At 38.3% G+C, this 20,701-nt stretch overlaps 2 protein-coding genes across 5 annotated transcripts in view; one reads left to right on the forward strand and one right to left on the reverse strand.

The window, feature by feature from the left end:
* Positions 1-2,389, forward strand: part of tubd1 (tubulin, delta 1) — a 10,320-nt gene extending 7,931 nt beyond the window's left edge. Inside the window, exons 6-8 of one of the 3 annotated variants that reach the window (XM_059330793.1) lie at positions 410-529; positions 659-842; positions 1,609-2,389. In XM_059330793.1, coding sequence (XP_059186776.1) covers positions 410-529; positions 659-842; positions 1,609-1,714 — 410 coding nt within the window. In that variant the 3' untranslated portion in view covers positions 1,715-2,389. Of the gene's footprint in view, positions 1-409; positions 540-658; positions 843-1,605 lie in introns of all 3 variants that reach the window. The other 2 variants (XM_059330791.1, XM_059330792.1) reach the window with 2 other exon arrangements.
* A 615-nt stretch (positions 2,390-3,004) lies between these two features.
* Positions 3,005-20,564, reverse strand: vmp1 (vacuole membrane protein 1). 2 transcript variants are annotated; one of them, XM_059330787.1, is made up of 12 exons: positions 20,416-20,564; positions 19,761-19,869; positions 18,797-18,929; positions 18,463-18,553; positions 17,889-17,999; positions 12,913-13,080; positions 12,184-12,315; positions 9,640-9,720; positions 8,842-8,958; positions 7,160-7,221; positions 5,262-5,361; positions 3,005-4,046 (listed from the first exon to the last, which is right to left on the reverse strand). In XM_059330787.1, the coding sequence occupies exons 2-12, from the start codon at positions 19,837-19,839 to the stop codon at positions 3,903-3,905; spliced, it is 1,218 nt and encodes a 405-aa protein (XP_059186770.1). In that variant the 5' UTR covers positions 19,840-19,869; positions 20,416-20,564; the 3' UTR covers positions 3,005-3,902. The 2 variants fall into 2 exon arrangements, with proteins under 2 accessions (XP_059186770.1, XP_059186769.1); XM_059330786.1 differs by having other exon boundaries at positions 20,299-20,426.
* Between the last annotated feature and the right edge of the window lie 137 nt (positions 20,565-20,701).

Here is a 20,701-nt window from a genome sequence, read left to right on the forward strand (position 1 = left end):
CAGAAACCAGCCCCTCTCCCTCCAAAAAAGTCCCATTTAAGTGTGCTTTGTGCATGTGATTGAGAAACACGATAGAAATTCAAGTGTACTTGCATGAAATCTGGTTGTTTTAGTCTAGATTATGCAAAAATGTATTATCCCCAACTATATTTAAATCAAAATCAAATCAAAATCAAAATGACTTTATTTATCCCCAAGGGGAAATTCAGATAGAATCTCTGGAAGAATGAGACAGCCTGGTGGCTGTAGGAGCGAAGGATCTTTTAAGTTAAGGGCCAACCTTCAATTTTGTGAATTCCCGGTTTATTCCCATAAATTCCCGTTTAACATTGAAAATTCCCACAATTTTGCAACCCTAGTTAAAAATGAAATCATGAAACACTTCTGAGGATTCTTGTTGCTTGTGCAGGTATAGACTGGCAGGTGCGTCCTCCCCCGGCAGGCTCTGAGCGGACCAGAACCAGCTTTAATACGTCTCTGGCCAACCTGCTCATACTGAGAGGGAAAGATGTCTACAGCGCAGAGACAGGTCAGAGGACGGGTTAAAATGTAGTGATTTTATTTCAGACTAAGTGGACTCCCCAAACAGAAAATGTACCATCAGCTTTCAGTTCTTCATATTTTAACTCAAGGGGTGTGAATCACGTCCTGTCCACAGGTAGCTTTGAGGACCCGGCCCTGTACACCTCCTGGCTCTCATCACAAGAAGCTTTCAACTCGTGGAAATCCCCAGTGCCTTTTAACAAGTATGAAAAATGCGTTACGCTGGTCAGTAACAGCCAGGCTCTGCTCAGACCTCTGGATCACATGGTGGGAAAAGCCTGGAATATGTTTGCATCGAGGTGAGTCAGCACTGTTTCTCAGAGGAATGCTTAAATATCACTTTTAGGAAAAGCTGACTATTACTTTTTTCTTTCTTTTTGTTTGACAACATGGTTATTCATGCAAACTGTTTTTACACTTCAATTAAACACAGCTGTTTTGTCAGGAAATTAAATGAAAAGAACTATTCACAGTTCAGCAAACAAACATGATTATTATAAATCATGTGCTTGAGTCCCAAATGACTGGATAAATAACATTATGTTTAAAAGAAACAGATGTTAGTTCATGCCAAATTCACAACTAAATCAGTATATCTAATACATATCTAATACTATGGGTCTAGTAGTAAATCAGTGTTCAAACTGGCAAGTAAATCTGTATGAATGACTTCCTAGAAATGTCTTATCTGTTTATGATCCCACTCAATTTCTTTTTTACATTAAACCCCCTAAACAGTCAAAGAGAAACAGAACAGACAGTAACCCTCAGCACCACTGTGCCTGTAAAAACATACTTCATAACTATTTATTTCTTCCATTGCACTACCTGTGCATATTTTCACCAACCTGACCTTGTACATATTGTTTATAATAGTATTTTTAATATTTAATATTTGTATTTCTGTAGGAGAGAGACAAACCGGAGTCAAACTCCTAGTATGTGCACACATACCTGGCCAATAAAGATGATTCTGATTCAGATTAAACCCTGGACAGTTTGGAGACCAGATTTTTAATTTTTTGTTTGTGGATTAAATGTATCTTTACCTTTCCTCTGCGACAGGGCCTACATTCATCAGTACATTAAATTTGGGATCTCAGAGGAGGACTTTCTAGACAGCTTCACGTCTCTGGAGCAAGTCATCTCCAGCTACAAACAACTGCGCTAGAAAACATGCACAACCTGGCCTTCGGACTGTATGTGGATAAGAGAATACCATTATATGGGACCTTTCTGATGTTTTTTATTTAAAAAAGTTAAAATTACATGTCCATCTGCTGAGGGAGATCATGTGTCGTGAGTGAAAGCTCCAAAATGGACCCTGTGGTGAGTCTAACTATAGCTATTTTTGTTTTTAAATGTGAAGGTATAATAAATCATGTGTCCAGCAGTGGTGGAACAAGTCAGATCCTTTAAATAAAAGTAGTAAGACTACACTGTAGAAACTTACTTAACTTTTCTTCAGTAAAAGAACAGTTGGCATTAAAGTATACTTAAAAGTACCAAAATTAGTACCCAAAATGGCCTGTTTCAGAATGTGTAAATGTGTGTATATATATATATATATATATAATTATTTAATGTATATTTGTTACTTTATATACTGCTGGGTAGCTTGTGAATATTCTTGGGGATCAATAAAGTAATATCACAAGTTTGATTAACTTCTGTATTATTAATCCAAATCTGGAAAGTAAATAAAGTTCACATTAATGTAAAAAATATACAATATTTGCCTCCGACAAATGGTGAAGTATAAAGTAACAGAAAAATGGAAATCCTAAAAGTTCTCCAGTAAATGTGCTTTGTATCTTCCCCACACTGAAGTTCAGCAATTAGAAATGGAAATAAAAGAAAAGTGACAAGATCAGTAAGCTTTTCAACCACTTTATTGTTCATATATTTTCATAATAGTATTTCCATCAGTGGGATGACTGACTCACAGTGTTAGTAAATACAAGTGGTTGTATCCACAAATGGACCAGCTGAGGTGCATTTTGGGCATCAGCCAAGTGGCACCAGAGTCATGCTGAAGGCCCACAGCTTCAGCCAGCTTACAGACTGTTGTTGCCGTGCCAATTTAACAGCCAACACCAGTCTGATAAGCTAGCTGACGGGGTGGGAAAGTGGTGTCAACCAGTTCACGACTGAGAATGTGGAAGTGGATTTCATCCTGATGCTGGAGTAGATCAGAATCTGTCGAGTGCGTTTCAGGCAGGACTTCGATTTAGGAGTCAGGAAGTTAGTCACATAAAAAACTCTGAATCGGCACAAGAAGAACCGATGCTGGACTGTTAACTTACCTTAAAGATGATCATTTTCAGGAGAAATTAAGCATTAGCTCTGTCATGGATACACAATATCACGTTATAGCTTTTATCAGGATGGACATTTAAAAAGGTTAATCTTCATCTACAGAATACAAAAAAATAAAAGACTCAGACTTGGAAACAGTTGCCATGATTTACATTTTTTATGTATGATCTGATCAAAGGTTAGACCTAAATGTACAGAATAGAAATGGGACTAGTTAGCTGAGAGTACAATGTCACTTTACAAATGATATCACCTTTTCTTTTCTTTTTTTGTTTTGGTTTGAGTTAACTCATGTCCACACAGACCATTAGAATAGAAATACATCTGCGCATACTGTCAAAAAGATATTAAGATATTTACACAATGTGCAAACCATCAATACCACACTGTTCTAAGTTGATATTGCTTTTTTTCACCATTTTAAACGGACGATTCCAGAGACAAAAAAAAGATAAGTTGGTCTTACGGTTTAACAGGACAAACATGAGGGAAATTAAACCCTGAAAAGAAAAACCATCCATAGCAGTTACCTCGGCAGCACACTGTACAAACAAGTCAAGATCCATCCATACGTAAATGTTACAAAATTAAATAAAAATCAAGTTATTAAGTCAAGAACTATATTCAAAGGAAGTCAGACCTTCCCGTCTTGCATAAGGCATAGCATCTGATGGCCACTGCACGTACACAGCAGTATCCACCAAACCGCTGCTTTACTTCTGAGGTCGATGAATGGGTTTGTTTAAGTAACATGTTAAGATCAGCAATAGAACCAATCGCACTACACGCCTACACAAGAGTGAGATGAGAGGAAGAACTACAAAACCTGAAGAGGGACAAACAGTAAACAGCACATACATCCTCAAAAGCGCGCACACACACCAACAAATAGTGCCTGGTTTTTTGAGTGGTCAGCCTCTGAGAATGGATGCGGGTGAGGTTTGTTGTTAAGTCGTGAGTGGCTGTGGCCGAGTGGAGGGCTGTCGGCCGCAGCAGCAGAAACACAGTCACTTGGATGTTTGTACCGCTCTGTCTCGTCATCACTTGGTTTTCTCCTCCGAGTGCCTCTGCTGCTGCAGGCGCTTGGCGTAGCTCTGAGCCATGGAGTTGACGATGGAAGTGACAAAGTAGCAGACCATGACCAGCACCACCTTCTCAAACACCCACGACAGCCAGTTCTCGTCCTGGAAACCATTATGGAAGCATATTGTAATATTGCTGTTGCTATTGCTGCAGGTATGATCAAATGCAGAGTTCATTTGCAAAAAAACATCTATATTTAAATATTTTTTCTCAACAATGCTGTTTACTGGGCTGCACAAAAAACTGCTGTTAAGATTGTTTCAATAAGATAACTTAAACTTCTAAAGTTTCTTTAATAATGTACTTTTATTGTGGACTCAAGGGAAAACTCAATCTCAGTGATTTTAACTGTTTTTGCTCATGGACTACAGTATATAAGGAATATTGTTGGCCTCCTGCATACATGACAGAAGTATATGATAAAATGGTATTTAAATATAAAGACTAACAATTCCCATTTTATTTTAGGATTTAACCCATATAATTTTTTTACAGCAGCCAAGGACTGATGGATACAAAACCATAGAGCTAAATATACTTATTGGCATCTTTTTAATTTTTTTTTACTTTGTTAGAATAAGTGATAAGCAAGAAAAATGTACAGCAATACTACAACGATCAGCTGACAAATGTATTAGTCAAATGACTGAAAATAAATCAACTGTTTTGAGAATTGTTTAATTGTTAAAGCAAAAATGCTGTTTTCAGCCTTTCAAGTATGGAGATTTCCTGATTTTTTCTTTGTATCATTGTACACTGAACATCTTTGGGTTTTGGACTGACAAAACAAGAAATGGGAACATGAACTGGAATGGATATTTTTCACTATTTTCTGACATTGTACAAGTTATAATCTGATTAATCGATAATGAAATTTTGCAATGATCTAAATTACAGTACAAAAATGCCAACGATATATTTAGTTAATTAAAAAAAAGGTAATTTCTGAGTTACATATTTTGTCCACCAGAGAGCACTGAAATTTTTAAACTGTAAATCGACACAATCAGTGCATATTTTTGTCACAAGTCTTTAATCACCAAATTTAAGGCTCCTTAAAATATTCTGTTAAGCGATAATGTTTAAAAAAGGTTCAGTGTATTTGTATCAGACTTTCTAAACTCCCATAAAAGCCAATCAAGCATCAGCTGGGCTATACTAAAACAAGCTCCCAACTCTGATGATGCTGAAATTTTGTCTGTTTGAGCATGACAAAAAGCTTAAATATATATTTTTTTAAGTTTAAATAAAACCCAAATATTTTGGTGATATATCACTTAAAAGTGATGCATGGTCAAATAAAGTAGAGCTCTTACCGCTGGTGCACTCCCCCCAGCATGGTGCAGCTTGTTCCTCTGTGCTTCCAGGTACTGACTGAAGGGCTTCTGGAGTGATGGTCCCACTTTGGGCACAGACCTGACAGCACAGCCGCAGCATAGATCCACACAGAATGCCACAGAAAAGAGACACAAGAAACAAAAAGAAAGAAGATTAATTCACTTACCCTTTAAGTCCCTTTGCTCTGTCATGCAGGCCAAAACTGAAGCTTTAAACCCTGAACACATATTCCCTACTAGAGCCTCAAAGAGCAGCTCATGAAGTCTTCTCTCTCCCTGAACACTACCACAGGTCCTCACTGATCCACCAGTCAACCGGCATCCTTGCAACAGCTGCTGAGGGCCCCATCCGACACATGGGGCCCCATCCTGGAGCTACTCAGTACTGTGAGCAGGAGCAGACAGCAGAGAGGAATGAAGCAGAAACCCTTCAGCCCTGCTTTTATACTCTCAGCTCTCTATAGGAGCCTGTGTCAGCCCCTTCAACCAGGAAGTGAGTCGACATGATGTCATCACCTTTACCACCATCACTGCCTTCTCGGGTGGAAAGATATCTAATCAGGGCGTGCTCATGTCCTTATTTGGCAGTGTGGATAAGCTCACCAGGGGGCCAATTATAATGGAGACCATTTTACTAATTCATATCCTAAAGAGTCATTGGTGTTATAGTTTTACCAGTTGGTCAGCGACAGTACACGGAAATCTTAACATGATGGCAAACTCATCATTACAATGAAAAGAAAAATATACTGCAGGCTGTAGACACATATATTCAACCATGCCCCAGGTTAGGACATAAACATGTTGTCTAGACTAGACTAAACAAAAAAACTGACAACACAAACTGCAAAAGGGAAGTGGGTAATTGCTGATTTCAAATAAACCTAACTAGTTTCGACTGACTCACTCGTTATCTCTCTCATTTTACATGCAGGCACACACAGATATACACACAGCAAGTGCCAAAAAAACATCCTGTATCAGCACTGAATCACACATCATAGCGAGTCACAGGGACCAATCTGAATTTCATGGGAAAGAAGGAACAGATTCAAAATAAAAAAGGGGCTTTCGATGACCACAGGTCAGATTCAGGTCTAAATAAGGTCAAAGTCACTATCTGGATATTAATAATAATAATAATAATAATACATTGGATTTATAAGGGCCTTTCTAACACTCAAGGACACCGTACAATAGTTTAAACAAGACAAAACAGGGAATGAAAACAAGACGCAAGAAAGAGCGGTTTGGTTACAGAAAATAAAACAAAGAAATTTATGCAAGTGGACATTTATCATCAAATAGGTAAAAAAAAATGAGGCAATTAACATTAAGAACTCTTTGCTGGTTTTCTTAACAGTTTTACTAATGAAAGTTATCAACTTGACTTACAATTACTATCTATTTTCTATTTGAAAATATTTCTAATTTCTAATTTTTCTAACTTTCTAAATTTAAATTTCTAATAGCCTAATCTTGAAATGAACAGTCATAGAAAGATTTTTTTTTTCTTTGTCTACAATTGTGTTTCCCGCCTCACTAAGGCAAATGTTTCAGTCAGAGCTGAAGTCGGTGAGTCAGATCAACATGTTCGGATGGGATCTCACATGCCTGACCACCAATGCTGCAGAAATGGATCGCACGTGGGGCGAGGGGGGGGACCTTTGTGTGGAAGAATGCAAAATGCAAGCACGTACACCCCCGCAGTGAAAGCATTTATTCGCACAGGATCTCCAATCAGTGGTCAAAATGCATCTGAAAATGTTTTAAAATGCATTGCCACAAAACCAGGGGAAAGACAATGACTCCACAAAGTACCTGATGAATGCGGTTTTTCTCACACACACACACACACACACACAACACACACTTACCCAATGAGTGACACCATTTGCTCCACTATGTGCTTGCTGAAGGTAATGATAACAAACAGTTTCTGTAGAAAAACAAGAGAGAAATCATTAATATTCTTTCTGATTATATGCAAATACACATAGTCATGGAATAAATGATTAGACCATTGTTTTCTTGCATACATGATAGAAGTACATGATAAATTGTATTTAAATACAAAGACAATTTCCATTTTCAGGATTTAACCCATGCAGTTTTTTTAGCAGTCGTTTTCCATGGTTTTCTTGATAATAACCAAAATCATTATCAAGAAAACCATGGAAAATTTCTAGACATCAGCTTTTAAATTAAACTCTTATGAGCTATTTTTGTTGTTATCATTATATTTTTCTAAACAAATCTACCTTTAGTTGGACCAGGCATTAAAATGAACAAGAAAGCAAAGAGAAAACACGGGTGGTCTAATATTATTTTGCATGACGGTAGATCAGTTCTTTATAAATTCAATTATGTATATTTTTATTGAGTTTAATTGTTATACAGAACACAAGAAAAAAAATGTAGAAAGAAACACATAATTTAAAAAACCAAAGTGACTAAGAAACATAAATGACAAACATATTGATAGATAGACATGCACTATATTTATGGTTTTAAGTTTAATTTTAGCGGCACAGCTGTGGGGAAATTGAGGCCACATCTGTCACTGTCCACAGAATAATTACAAAACTCAAACCTGGCAGTAAGCTAAATTTTGGGCTGAGAGGGGCTTTGTGTGGTTTGCAAAGCGCCAATGTGGGGGGGGGGCAAAAACCACAATATTCCTTCTCCGGTCCTGAAACTGATCAGCTTTAAACAGCATGACACATGGCCCCCTGGACAAAATCAGACAGGATATGACACGTGATGCCCAGGAGCTTCAAGGTAAAAGAAAGAAAGAACGAAAAAAACATAATACAAAGAGACCTCCTGTAGCCTTTAACCGTCTGCTCAATTTCCTTCTCCCATGTCCATTCTACATCCTCCATAGCCCCCATAGCTTCCTTTGTCTGAAGGGCCTCAGAGTGAGATCACTGGCTGGTACCACCATGAGATGGATAGGTTTAGTTTGTTCGGACACGAAGCGACTCACCCGCAGACAGACTCTCTTAGTATAGGCTAATATTAGTCACTGGTGTGGCAGACTCAACAATAAACTCCGTAATTAAAATGTTTTTTTGATCTAATGGATAAAAAAAAATCCAAACTCTTGTTAAAGACTTCTTTAGAGCGACCCTCCTTTCATCTGGAGCCTGTTTATATGGCCTGGCTGTATCCCAAAGCTAAAACCAGAATATGGAATCCCCAAAGGACCAGAGCACTGTCACAAAGAGTTAACCAGAAGTGCACAATTAGGAGTTTCTCACAGCCACCAACTCATGATCTCAGCTCTAGGTTTCAGCTAAGATCTCCCACACGTTTTGAGGTTGTGAATCAGTCAGCAGCACATACCCTTTTTCTTCGTACGAGTGGATTTTTTGACATGCTTTATTACAATATGGAGAGAGAATAGTGATGACATGAAACAAAAGATGAGTCATATTCTCAGCCAAAATGCTATGCGAGTGTATGCTTTATGCTTAAATGGAAACACCTGGTGTATTTTGAGTTCCTTTGTCTGTTTCCAACCACATCTGATCAAGCTTTCAGTTGAGCCACCAACCTGTATATGCATCTTAATGATGGCTTTCCCGATTAGAGTTGCTCCAAAGAAGGTCCAGAAGGGAACCATGAAATGGCCGCAAGTTATTCCAGCCAGGTCAAAGAGAGGATTGGGGATCTGAGACACACAGACACACACAATATCACTGATTAACATCTTATAAAATGATCCTTATTACAGATGTCAGGCTACAGATTCTTTTTTTTTTTTTTTTTTTTTTTTACAGTGACAAATGTTTGTTGAAATGCGGGAAAACATCTCAAATGCAACATGAAACTTTGATCATGCATTAGGCCGGGTGATATATTGATATAAAATATATCGATATATTTTTAAATGTGATATGGAATTAGACCATATCCCATATATACTCATTTTTTTTTTCTTTCTTTATATATAAATGCTGCCCTTACTAGGGTTTGGCATATTTACTTCTTTTGCAATGTTCGCTATTCTTTTCTCATATAAATATATTTATTTCAGAAAAAGGTTGGCCAATTTTATTTCATAGGCTATTTTTATTTAAGATATTTATTTAAATGTGCACTTTATGGATCTTTGATTTTATGTTCACTTAAATAAACGGTTTCAATAAAACTATTTGTGACATGTCATATTTAACTATGACAGAACATTTGCTCTCATTTTGTGATAAAAATATCAGGATATACATCATATTTCGATTGTTCAGCCTAAATATATCGTGATATGACTATTGGTCCATATCGCCCAGCCCTATCTTGCATGTGTAAAAATTGCAGGGCCATTGTATACAACTTCCAATAGATTTCCACTTACAGAGGCACAAGCCAAGATCCCAAAGAATCCCACTTTCTGCACCATATGCTGAACTCCCAGTTTTGCTCTTGTTACAAAGTCCTGCAAGGAGATCAAACAATAAATAAATAAACACACATTACTACTGTCACACATGAACAGGTTAAAAAATAGATTCAGTTAAAATGTTAAATGTGTCTTTCTTGGCCCATGGTTTGTAAAACTTGTTCCACCACACTGCAATACCATCTTTTTTTAAATGCACAGGCATCTCTAAATACATATCACCCTTTCCTCAAATAACCATGCTGTACTACTTATTGCACATGTGTGGTTTTCAAGCAAACAAAAGTCTTGTCTGCAATGTTATTATGAGAAACAAGAGCCTTTTTGATAGCACTGTGGCAGAATACCTGCTATTTCTGAGCACTGTAAGATTTTTTATTTTTTGGTTTGGTGAATTTGGTGGCATTACAGCTGAAACTGTGCGGTATAAAATGCAGAGGATCTTTTGATCCCACCTCCACCCCAGTGGGGGAGAGAAGTCTGTGGTTACATGGTGAGGATTACAGACGATGCAGGAGGGTGATTAAGAGGCAGTTGGGAAAATCTGGCATCTCATCAATGTCAATTTTGGAAGCAATTCAAATTTCAGCAGTCTCTGCCTCCTCAATCGAAATTCCTATCAGTTTTTATCTTTAAAATGACTCATTCTTTAATTGTGTCACATCATTTTAAAGTCAATATTTGTGGTGCCGAATTTTTAAATTTGGAATTTTGCTTTCCACATCAAAAAAAGCCCTTGAAGATGAAGCATTGGGGTTTAGAAGTGACACATTTTGATTAGTTATTTTCACATTTGTTTCCTTTCAAGTCATTTTAGTCTAAGCTTTTTTGTCTGAGTTTCCTCCACAGCCCTGCCAAAGGAGTTCACATAGCCCTCCATCAATGTCCATAAAATATAAAACCATCCTTTATATAAAAGTGGATATTGTTTTAATATTTAGGTCTGTTTGGTCAGCACTACTACGACTACCTATACTACTACTTGGAGTGGACTGAGTGGTGCACCCTTTGGCAATTACTTTAAGCGTATTATTTTAACTATATATCAATTACTTGTTGCTATTTAACCGTTTATTTCCTTTAGTGAACTATTTCAACCATTTATCCATTACTTTTAACTATCATAACTGTTTAGTTGTTACTTTTATCAATCATTTATTTTATCTAACCTTTTAAACGTTTGAATTCAGGTGTAACTGATAATATTGTTTCAATAAAATTATATTTTCTATTTTTGCTCCAGAATCTTTCCACGTATCCCCTGGCAACAGCAGAATTACCCTCTGGGGTACATGTACCTCTGGTTGGGAATTGCTGGTCTATGGCACTAAAATTAAATAATCGTTAGTATAGCTAATTTCTAATTATTTGAAGAAAACAAAGCAAGAAATAAATCTATTAGTAATGTAAATGCTCACTTTTTGTCTACTGAAATTCTGTTGGTCTTCCTCTGTTGGTTTATTTTGACAACTCACACCTATAAGTCATGTACTTCTCTTTAAATATATTTTGTGTGACAATCATTCCCGTGAACATTGTGTTCCTCAAGTCTTAATAAGTGCATCTGACTCGTCTGTGGGATTGTTGCTTAGAAAACCTATGACAAAGGCACATGTGGATACATCCTGAATACATTCCCATGATAAAAGACATGTGATGCAAGCTTGGCCTCTTTAGCCTTTTCAGCTGAGAACAAGTGAAGTGAGAATAGGTCACGGAGACAATATACACGGTTTCTTTGATTTCTGTTGCTGCAGCTGACTCAGCATCTGATCTCAGCCGAGTCCAGTCATGTGAGCTTGGTTCCTGACAGAACTGTCTGTCATTCAAATTAGAGGCTGGTGAAAAGAGAGAACGAGGGAGGCGAGGAGGGAGGGAGGGCAGCAGAGTGAGCGAGCCCGAGGGATGATTAAAGGGGGAGCTGTGCTCAGGGTGACTCACCCACGAAGAGACAGATTTACTGGAAGTATAAGAAGGAGGAGCTTCACTGAAGTCACATGGCACTTAAGGACCAATCACTGGACAGTGGCTCCAGGGTCAGTTGTGCATTATAAAGATGAGATCAAATCAGATATGATCGTATCATATTTGGTGGGTTGGTGAAGTGTAAACACCTGTGATATTATAGAGGGATAGCGGTGTCAACATTCCCTGTTGTTGCTGTGTTTTTAATGCTAGGTAGGAGGTCAAGTCTTGGCTACCTTTCCTGTAAACTGGGACATGTTTCGGGGGTAAAGAATATGTAACCTATTCAGTTTTCTTCTTATTCTTAAACTGAATAAAAGGAAAATTGATGCACCGCATGTTAAGGTGTTACTTTTTCCACTTCAAATCAAATGAAAAGCACATCTGAGGTGGGTATTGTTTCTCACATTTTTATAAAAAATCTCCTTTGTATTTCTGTGCCCATGTGTATGGCTTACTAAAGAATGAGTAAATATTGGAAATGACCAAGCCAATTGTTCTAATAGCAGATATCGATGTGTGTGCAGCTCTGACCTGAGCGCTCTGGGCCTGTTCCAGCATCTCCTCAAACTCCTCGTAGTCTTCGTCGTCTGGATCAGCTCCTGACTGACGAGCCGCTCTGGCCATGAAATATGGAGGCAGCTCTCCGATGGCAGTGCCGGCCCCCTACATCAGCACAGTTTGAAATGTTCCATGTCAGCATTTGCTTATCCATTTACCACATTCACACACAGGCAGCTGTTAACACCACCATGAACTTATAAATGTCTGGCATGCATAAATGAAGTGGGGACGTTTTATGGTGACATCTATAAGTTTACCCGTAGGGTCTTGTGAAATGTATTGAATTTTAAGACATGACTTGAAGCTTTTTTTCTCATACATGTATACATGTGCATGTAATCTCAATTTCAGTAGCACTTACATACACCAAACTTTCCAGTTTCATTCTTATATATATTCTAAAGGTTTTCACAGAGGAGTTTATTCATACAAAACTTATAATTTAAGAAAACTTGTAACTCAAACAAGAATTATCTTGATGTTAAGTAATAGACTTGGAAAGTTTCATGGTGATATCCATTAGAAGATAAATGTTGTACCCTATTCACCATCATAACATTTCTGTCCTGGCATACGCGTGTTGAAGTGAGGGACTCCCTATTCTTGGACGAGTTTCCAGCTTTCGCAATACCACCCACTGCTGGTACTGCCAAACATTCTTTGGATCACTGTGTGCATTTTATTCAAACTACGACTCACCCACATGCAGGCCTCCAGGCGGACCTTTGACATGATTGAGAAGAGGGAGATGCTTCCCTCCAGCCCTCCACCTTGGGGGCAGACAATCTGGTCTGGGTACGGAGGCTCCGGGAAGTCCGTGGAGCCGCACTCGTATGCTGCCAGGGTTACTGATGCTATGTGAGGACCCTGAGAGAGGAGAGACAGACAGATAGGATAAAATTAACTGAAAACAGGCACATGCAATCCGTTTGTCCAATGTGTGGCACCCACACTGTGGGACATGTGCCCACTTTGTAAATGTGGCAAAGACTGTAACTTGGTGGAGCTGAGCAAAGGGTTACATACATAATACACACTCAATCTATAACGATCATGGGTAAAAATATATTTTACACGGTTTTGTATTTCAATTGTAATGTAGTCTTGTTGAATATTGTTAATAGCAGAACGCATTTTAAATAGATAAAGGTTTAAATATTGGAGGCAACATGTCACCATTTATTCCAGCATTCCAGTTTAGGCAGGTTTGTTGTATTAGACTGGGTTTTAAACAACTGGGTGTATAATCATTCATCATTATAATTATTTAAAGTCTCAGAAAACACAATGAGGGAAAACCATTACTGCCAATGCTGCTGACGTACATACAATAAATGCTGACACAAGTAAATAGTAGACAAGTTTATAAGTATTTAGTAAGTGTTAAACCTTAAACAATGATGTATAATTATATTGCACAGCACTACAAAAGTGTTTGTTAGATTTAGTCTGATGTTGCATGATTAAACAGAGCTCATGTGGTAACAGACTCATCTGCCCACAGGTACAGACACACACCAACAGCTGCTGAGTCACAGTCTCTCCGACAGGTAGGCTTCTTCTCATCATGCATCATTGTAAAGAGGCGTCCGGTTAGGCTGAGCCACCTGGTCTCAATAACAGTTGGCCCACTTGTGACTACAACACAGCTACTCCATTATGCCTTCTTAGGTTGATACAGACAACACTGACAGTAGATGGACAGCACGCAATTAGTCTGTGTTGACTGCATCTGCTCGCCCATAGTAACTCCACATTTCACTGAGTGTGAGCATACAGGAGGCTTTTTTAATTTACACAACACAGTTTCCATTTAACGCCATTTCTTGATGACACGACAAGTCAGTTTTGACGAGAAAAGACTCAGCAGTGAGTCAAACTCTGAAACTAAATTTGGATACTCATCAGACAGACAATACATTGGCCCTGCAGTGAACTTCTTTGTTCACTTAACTCTTCCAAAACAAGGCAAACAAGCCACTCCTTTGCAGGGTAACCATGGATTTCACGAAGTACCCATCAAACAAAAATAATATTGATAAAAATCTTTTTCGGCGACCTGAGTTCAGATTAGCTGTTACGGATAATGAATGAATCAAAATTGTGTTTAAGAACAAGACAACTTGGCAAAAGCACTGCTAGTGGTCCTCTGAAACGGCAATGTTCATTAAAACCAACAACACTGTGTGTTGGATTTAATAAACAGCATACTAACAATTGTTGTGTTCTTACAAGTAATTGGACTAAATTTGTGAAGGTTATTGGGAAGGTGACGCTACAGGATTATCCCTTTAGCAGCATGAATGAGTTTCACAGCAATCTGCTTTGACATTTTGACCTTAAGATGTTGCAAAAGGAAAATTCTTGGGTGTGGTTCTTGTGTGTCACCAAAAATGTAAAGATTTTTCCCCTTCAGGGATAATGAACAACCGCAGCACATATTGTGGCATGCGGTGACCAAAATTAGGATTAATCTAATAATCTCATAGCACTAGACAGTAATAATCCAGATACCCTGATCTAAATTGACGGTGGATCAAAGTAATCATCTTTAGCTCCCATCATAACATGTAGGACATCAGAAAGAGGCTTTAATCAAACGGTGATCTAATCAATTAAACAAGTAAAAGCAACATGTGTATTTTCTGTTATTTCAGCCACAATATTATGACTAGAATCCAGTACTTAGATGCACGGCAAAACATCATGATGAATCATAAGATCATACTGCTGAGTGAATCCCCTTTCCCATGAGCAGGATGATCTCACCCTCTCCATGGGGCTATCTGTTAATGCTCCAGGCTTGAGGCAAATTCAGTGCAAGTCTGCAGGTGGGAAATGTGTTTTTTCCTTCAAAATCCACACCGGGGCTTTCCTGTCTATGGCTGACATCAACACTGAGTGGTCAGTTAACACACACTTAATTTTAGTGAGTAGGGGTACAGGGTGTGCAGTGAGAGTCACACCGGCACTTTGGCAGCTTGACAGACTGTGTCACTCCATGTGTATCAAGTTTTGTATGGACAACACCATTCTCATCAGAGAGGTATGCCTTTTCCTCAGCACCCACACCCTGGATTAACAGTATGCATATGAATCTTCCAATTCAGAAACATTCCTTTCTGGCATGGGATAGGGAGGGATTTAAAATGGGGAATCCCTAAAAATTGGTATTTCACGCGGGGGCGGTGACTTGCGTCCTGCATCACACAGAGTGTTGTGAGCCTGATGCTAATTCTCGTTGGCTTGACATCTCGCTGCTTTTTCAGAAGCCATCAAAAATGTATATTAATTTAGTTTTTGTCTTAACCCGAAGAAAAGCAAAAGACAAGTAAGCTGAACCTCTTTTGCAACAGGTTTTACTCAGAGTCCTCAACCTCTCTAAGAGCATTACCCCACAACCACAACCCCTTGAACATACTGTTGAAACAAGTATTATCTTTCCTCAATAAATGATCCCCACAAAAATGAGACATATTGTGATTTTCCTGAATTTCGAAATAGTGGATTTGCCCAAGTGTCTAAACACAAGACTTCTCTGCTGCAACATGAGGGAAGGAGACGCTAAAATTGTGGGAACATTGGTTTTCATTTTATTGTCTGCAATGCTTCTGATAATAATTTTCAATTACAATTTCCAAGTGTATAATATTGTAGTGAAACTCGACCTGATAACTAACTTCAAAGGCCATCAAATGCTTATTGTACACAACGGGAAGAAGTTATTTAAAAGGGTTATATTATGCCACTTTTTAGATCCATGATTTCCACAGGAAAATGTTTACATGCTTTAATGCTCAAAAAACATTTTTCTCATACGGTGTGTTTGAATATATACCAGGATTCACCCTCTGTCTGAAACACTACATTGTAACGACTGTCTCTTTAAGCCTCCTTCCCAAAAATCCCAGTTTGTTCTGATTGGTCAGTGTTTTCAGGTCTTCACACTGAAGGGGCATTTTATACCCATATATAGTATTCTTGTGACCTCACAACCTTACAGGGGTCCTGATGACTTGTTTAAAAAGGCATGATTTCTGAATATGTGCGGTCTTTTACAGCATGGGACCTTTAAAATATTCTCCAAACGTAAAAGCCAGTAATTGTAAAAAAATAGATGAGAAAATGTGTAACAGATGCCAGGTTGTTCCATATGGGGGAGAGGACGGTGCCGACTCATAGAAAGACACCTCCCTCACTCAGAGGATGAGGTCAGACTTCTCAGTATATGATCCTCAGAGAACAAGTATTCACACATAAAATATGCAGTATGAGGTACCACTGCCATTGCATTATTGTTGGACAGCATATGTAAAGTAATTGAACTACTAGATATTTGAAGACGGTGAAACTACACAAACATATAGTGAGCTGTGAAGCATTCATGGAAGAAGTGCACATCATCTGTGAAAAACAGGAAGGTCACAATTACATCTTTTCCCATTATTTCATTACGATGGAAACAGCTGACTCAGCTGGTCCACATCTGCACAAGCTCTACAGAACAGAAGCCACATCATCGGCCTAAAGCGGACCATGTTGCACTTTATTTTGCTAAGTTCTCCTTTTCACCACAACCAAGAAAAACGATACACATTTTGGTGACTCAGTCATACAGTCATTCTGTGATTGCATGTCAGGGAAAAATTACACTTTACATTTAGTTAGCCTTGGAGTGAGGGGTGACAAAAATGGAACAAGTCTGAAGAAGTAGACAACAACGAATACAGAGTATGACGCCATCTTCTGGCAACTACAGTGATAGACACACATCGCCTTTGAAGAAATCCAATGATGAGTTTTCTATCATTTATACAGAAGAAAATAGTGCACTCTGAATTAAATAAAAACTGAAAAGCAGCCTAGATATTGTAGAGACATGAAGAATATCTTGACTGATGCAGAGTTCAACCGACCAGATAATGACTGTCACCAGTTTCTCCATAAAACCATTATCATTTTGCAGCCTTTTGACTGTTGAGATATGAGTGGCATGTGAGCCAGCAGTCAGTTATTCCAAGAAATAAGTAATTGTTGTAATGGCTACCATCACATAAATGATTAGTTATGAATGTGGGGCTTTAATAGGATCCTTTTTTGGGGCATTTTCATGCTTTATTTGACAGTGACAGAGAGGGAGACATGCAACAAAGGGACATTGGGCTGGATTCAAACTCAGGTCCACTGTGACAAGGACTCATCATTAGTGGTATGTGCTCTAGCAGTGAGCCTCTGGGAATGAATGTGGTTTAACTGGAAATTTACAAGTATTCATTTGTTTGCAAAGTACATTTAATCAACAGATGCTAAATTTGTTTTAAAATGTATTCATTTTGGTGTGTCGAAGACAAATTTCGACCCTGGTGGCAAATGCAGCTTTATTGTATTCTATTATTTTCCATTAAAGTCTTAGTAGGTGGCTTCAGTGTGTAAATTTTATTTTTGGAATTGGAATATTTCTTCACAGCCACAATTGTCCTCAGAGTGAAATGGCTTTTCTCCTTCTTTAACGTTTTGTCATGCACCCTACTGGGACTGCAACACTTCCTTACTGTAGTGAAGCCTGATACTCGTTTCACATCTTTATCAGTGTTTGTGAGTACGTCTGTGTTCTGTACTAATCAAGTTAACTGGTGTATAAAATTATGCCAAATCATAAAAAAGTGTTATCTTACCAGATAGAGGAGAAAAGTGTGCAGGCCAGTCCCAAGGCCGACTGAGGACAGGATCCCAAGGCCTACCCAGTAGGCACACCATAGGAATCTCTTCTCAAGGTACTGAACATACTTCAGGAGATAAAGTAAAATACAACAGATAAGAAAACAGTGTAATGATTTATTACTGTGAATAACAGTTTGAGTATTTCATTGCCTGTTTAATGTTATAATGTACTCATAATTAATACATTTAACTTAAGATCTATTTCCCTGTTGTAGTCTTTCATTAGTTCATCGATATAAATGCGAGTAATCTAGGAAGGTGTTAATTCTATACTGAAGCTTGGTGATGCTTTAACTGAACTGTAAAGGACCACTGCACAGAGGAATTTGTAAACTGACCTATCGGCCAACTGATCAAGGGTTACTTGACAACAGCGCGCACCTCATTATCTCCCAGCATAAGCTTTCTTCTAGGAATGTTTTAGGTGGATAGAGAGTGACTTATCATTAACCTTTAAACAGCCTGGTGATGGAGCAATTGTGTGTTGATTATTAACGTAACTAAAAAAACAAACCAGTCAAGCCTTACTTGTTGGTGCGATCCCTCGGTGGAGTAGGCGAAGGAGAACAGAGAACATAACACCAAAACTAAGAACACTGTGCCTCGTCGCTGCCAAAGTCTGAACAGGAGGGCAGGAAAACAAAATGTTAGTGAGCAAACAAGCTCCAAACATACAAACTGAAAGATCTCATCTTATATTTTAGAGAAATTACTTCTTTATATAATTATTTAGGTCATAAGATATTTCTGCTTTACCAACTAATGAGCATTAGAGAGTCACATGAAAAACAAATACAACAAAAGGTCACAAGAATGCACAAACAGAAAAAGCTACACAAGAAAAACCTGTTAAACTTCTTACTTAAACGTCCATTCCTTTAGCTTGATAAGGGTCTCCAAGAGGAAATAATGTAGTGTGGTGACAGGCCTCCTCCATACCACCAGAGATAGGCGTTCCTCCTTATCTTTCTGTCGCCTCTCTCTTACCGAAGAGTCTGTAGAGCAGACAGAGTTGCAATCATCCTCACATACTGTAATACTTGTAACTACATCAATTATTACATCCTGCTGAACTGGTAAAGCTGAATACATGATACATGTGACACCAGCAAGTCTGTTTCTGGTTCTATAGCAGGCCAACTTCTATGAAAACTGAAAGCAACAAAATATGAATCAATATTTTTTTATGGCTGTTCAAACCATGAGGTGATAGTTCACTGTGTCATTGAGATAACACACGTTAAACTCTACAGGGACGCTTGAGTATGGGGTCCCAGATGTGTCAAAATTATGTCACATGCACACTGTCTATGTCAACTGCACATTTCAGATGTGACAAAACAATTTTTTCTTTCTCATTATCTATGTTGATTGCTTATCTGATGAAACATGCGTCAGTGTCAATTCAACTTTAAACTGTACTTCTGAGGTCTTGTTGGACTTCCTGTTATTTGACTGTTTACAAGTCGACCCGATGTGTCATCCTACTTGTTGTTCGACTGCTTTATTCTGCATGTCATCCTAATGTTTGTTCTCCCTGTCCTGACTTTGCAACTTTAACTTTACAGTTTCAAGTTGAATTGACACAGGCAAACGTTTTCACAGGTGAGCAATTGGGACAATCAAATTATCAAAATAGTTTTGTCACAACTGAAGTACAGTTGACGGTTAAGGAGACAGTAGTCTCACAAAGCAAGTATACATCATTTTTTAAAATCACATGTTCATTCGACACGTGACATCACTTTGTCACAAATGGAGCCCCATGCTCCAGAGTTAAGTGCCAACTTCTCTGCTGTGCATTTTAAAAGCTTAAGTTTACCAACCTGTAGATTTGCCATTCTGTTTGTCTTTGGCTCCTGCACGTTTTTGTGGCTGTTCGCAGCTTGCTCCATTGGCTGCCATGTCAATCAAGGTTTTAGCAGGTCAGGCAGTCTAGGAAGAAACAGACAAGTGACAAGTTGGTGTCTCTCGTTTACCCAATGTCCTTCTTGCTGTTGTTTCGCCTCCTACTGTTCAAGAGAATATAGCAGCCGCTGCGGGACTTTCATGAAATCCTTATCAACGATTCTTAACAATATACCAAGCGACGCTGTGTAACTGTTTTTATACAAAGAGAAAATACTATACAAGGCAATAAGACGAATGCTAAAATAGTATAGACTGCCTCAAAACTATAACGTGTATGCTTAACAAAAACAACCGTCTGTAGGTCAGTATGTAACAAGATCTGATGTCAAATGCGTGCACATCATCAACCTCCACATGCTAACCGGTTAGCCAACATGCTAATGGTTAAGCTAGGGACGTAGGCAGTTTCCACATCAAAATAAAGGTTTAAAAAGCCATAACGAGTCGCCTTACTTGTGGGAAAACATGTAAAAATGTTCCTTGTCGTTGTGCTGTTATGGTAGTGACAAATTAAACGCTATATATAGAGTAAACAATGCGATGTTAGTTCAAATCAAATGACAGTCGTACCTCTTTCCTGTCCTCTTCACCCGGAAACAAACGTTGGACGTGTCAAAGTAAAAACTGGTGACGCTATTCGACCGTGAATACTTTTCTCTAAGCATGTTTATTAACCTGGTATGGCCAAATAATCAATTATTTTAACGCCAGAGCTAAACGTAACCTAACTGGAACAGTTTTCTTAACTTCAAATTCAGTTAATATGCTACAACTCTTAAAGGAGGTTCTTTTATTGTGAAATTGGAGTTATGACGTATTTCCTTAAGTTGGGTTCTATAGTCCAATCGGAGGTTGC

The sequence above is a fragment of the Centropristis striata genome, chromosome 4 (genome assembly GCF_030273125.1).
Source record: "Centropristis striata isolate RG_2023a ecotype Rhode Island chromosome 4, C.striata_1.0, whole genome shotgun sequence".
Taxonomy (NCBI): Eukaryota; Metazoa; Chordata; class Actinopteri; order Perciformes; family Serranidae; genus Centropristis; species Centropristis striata.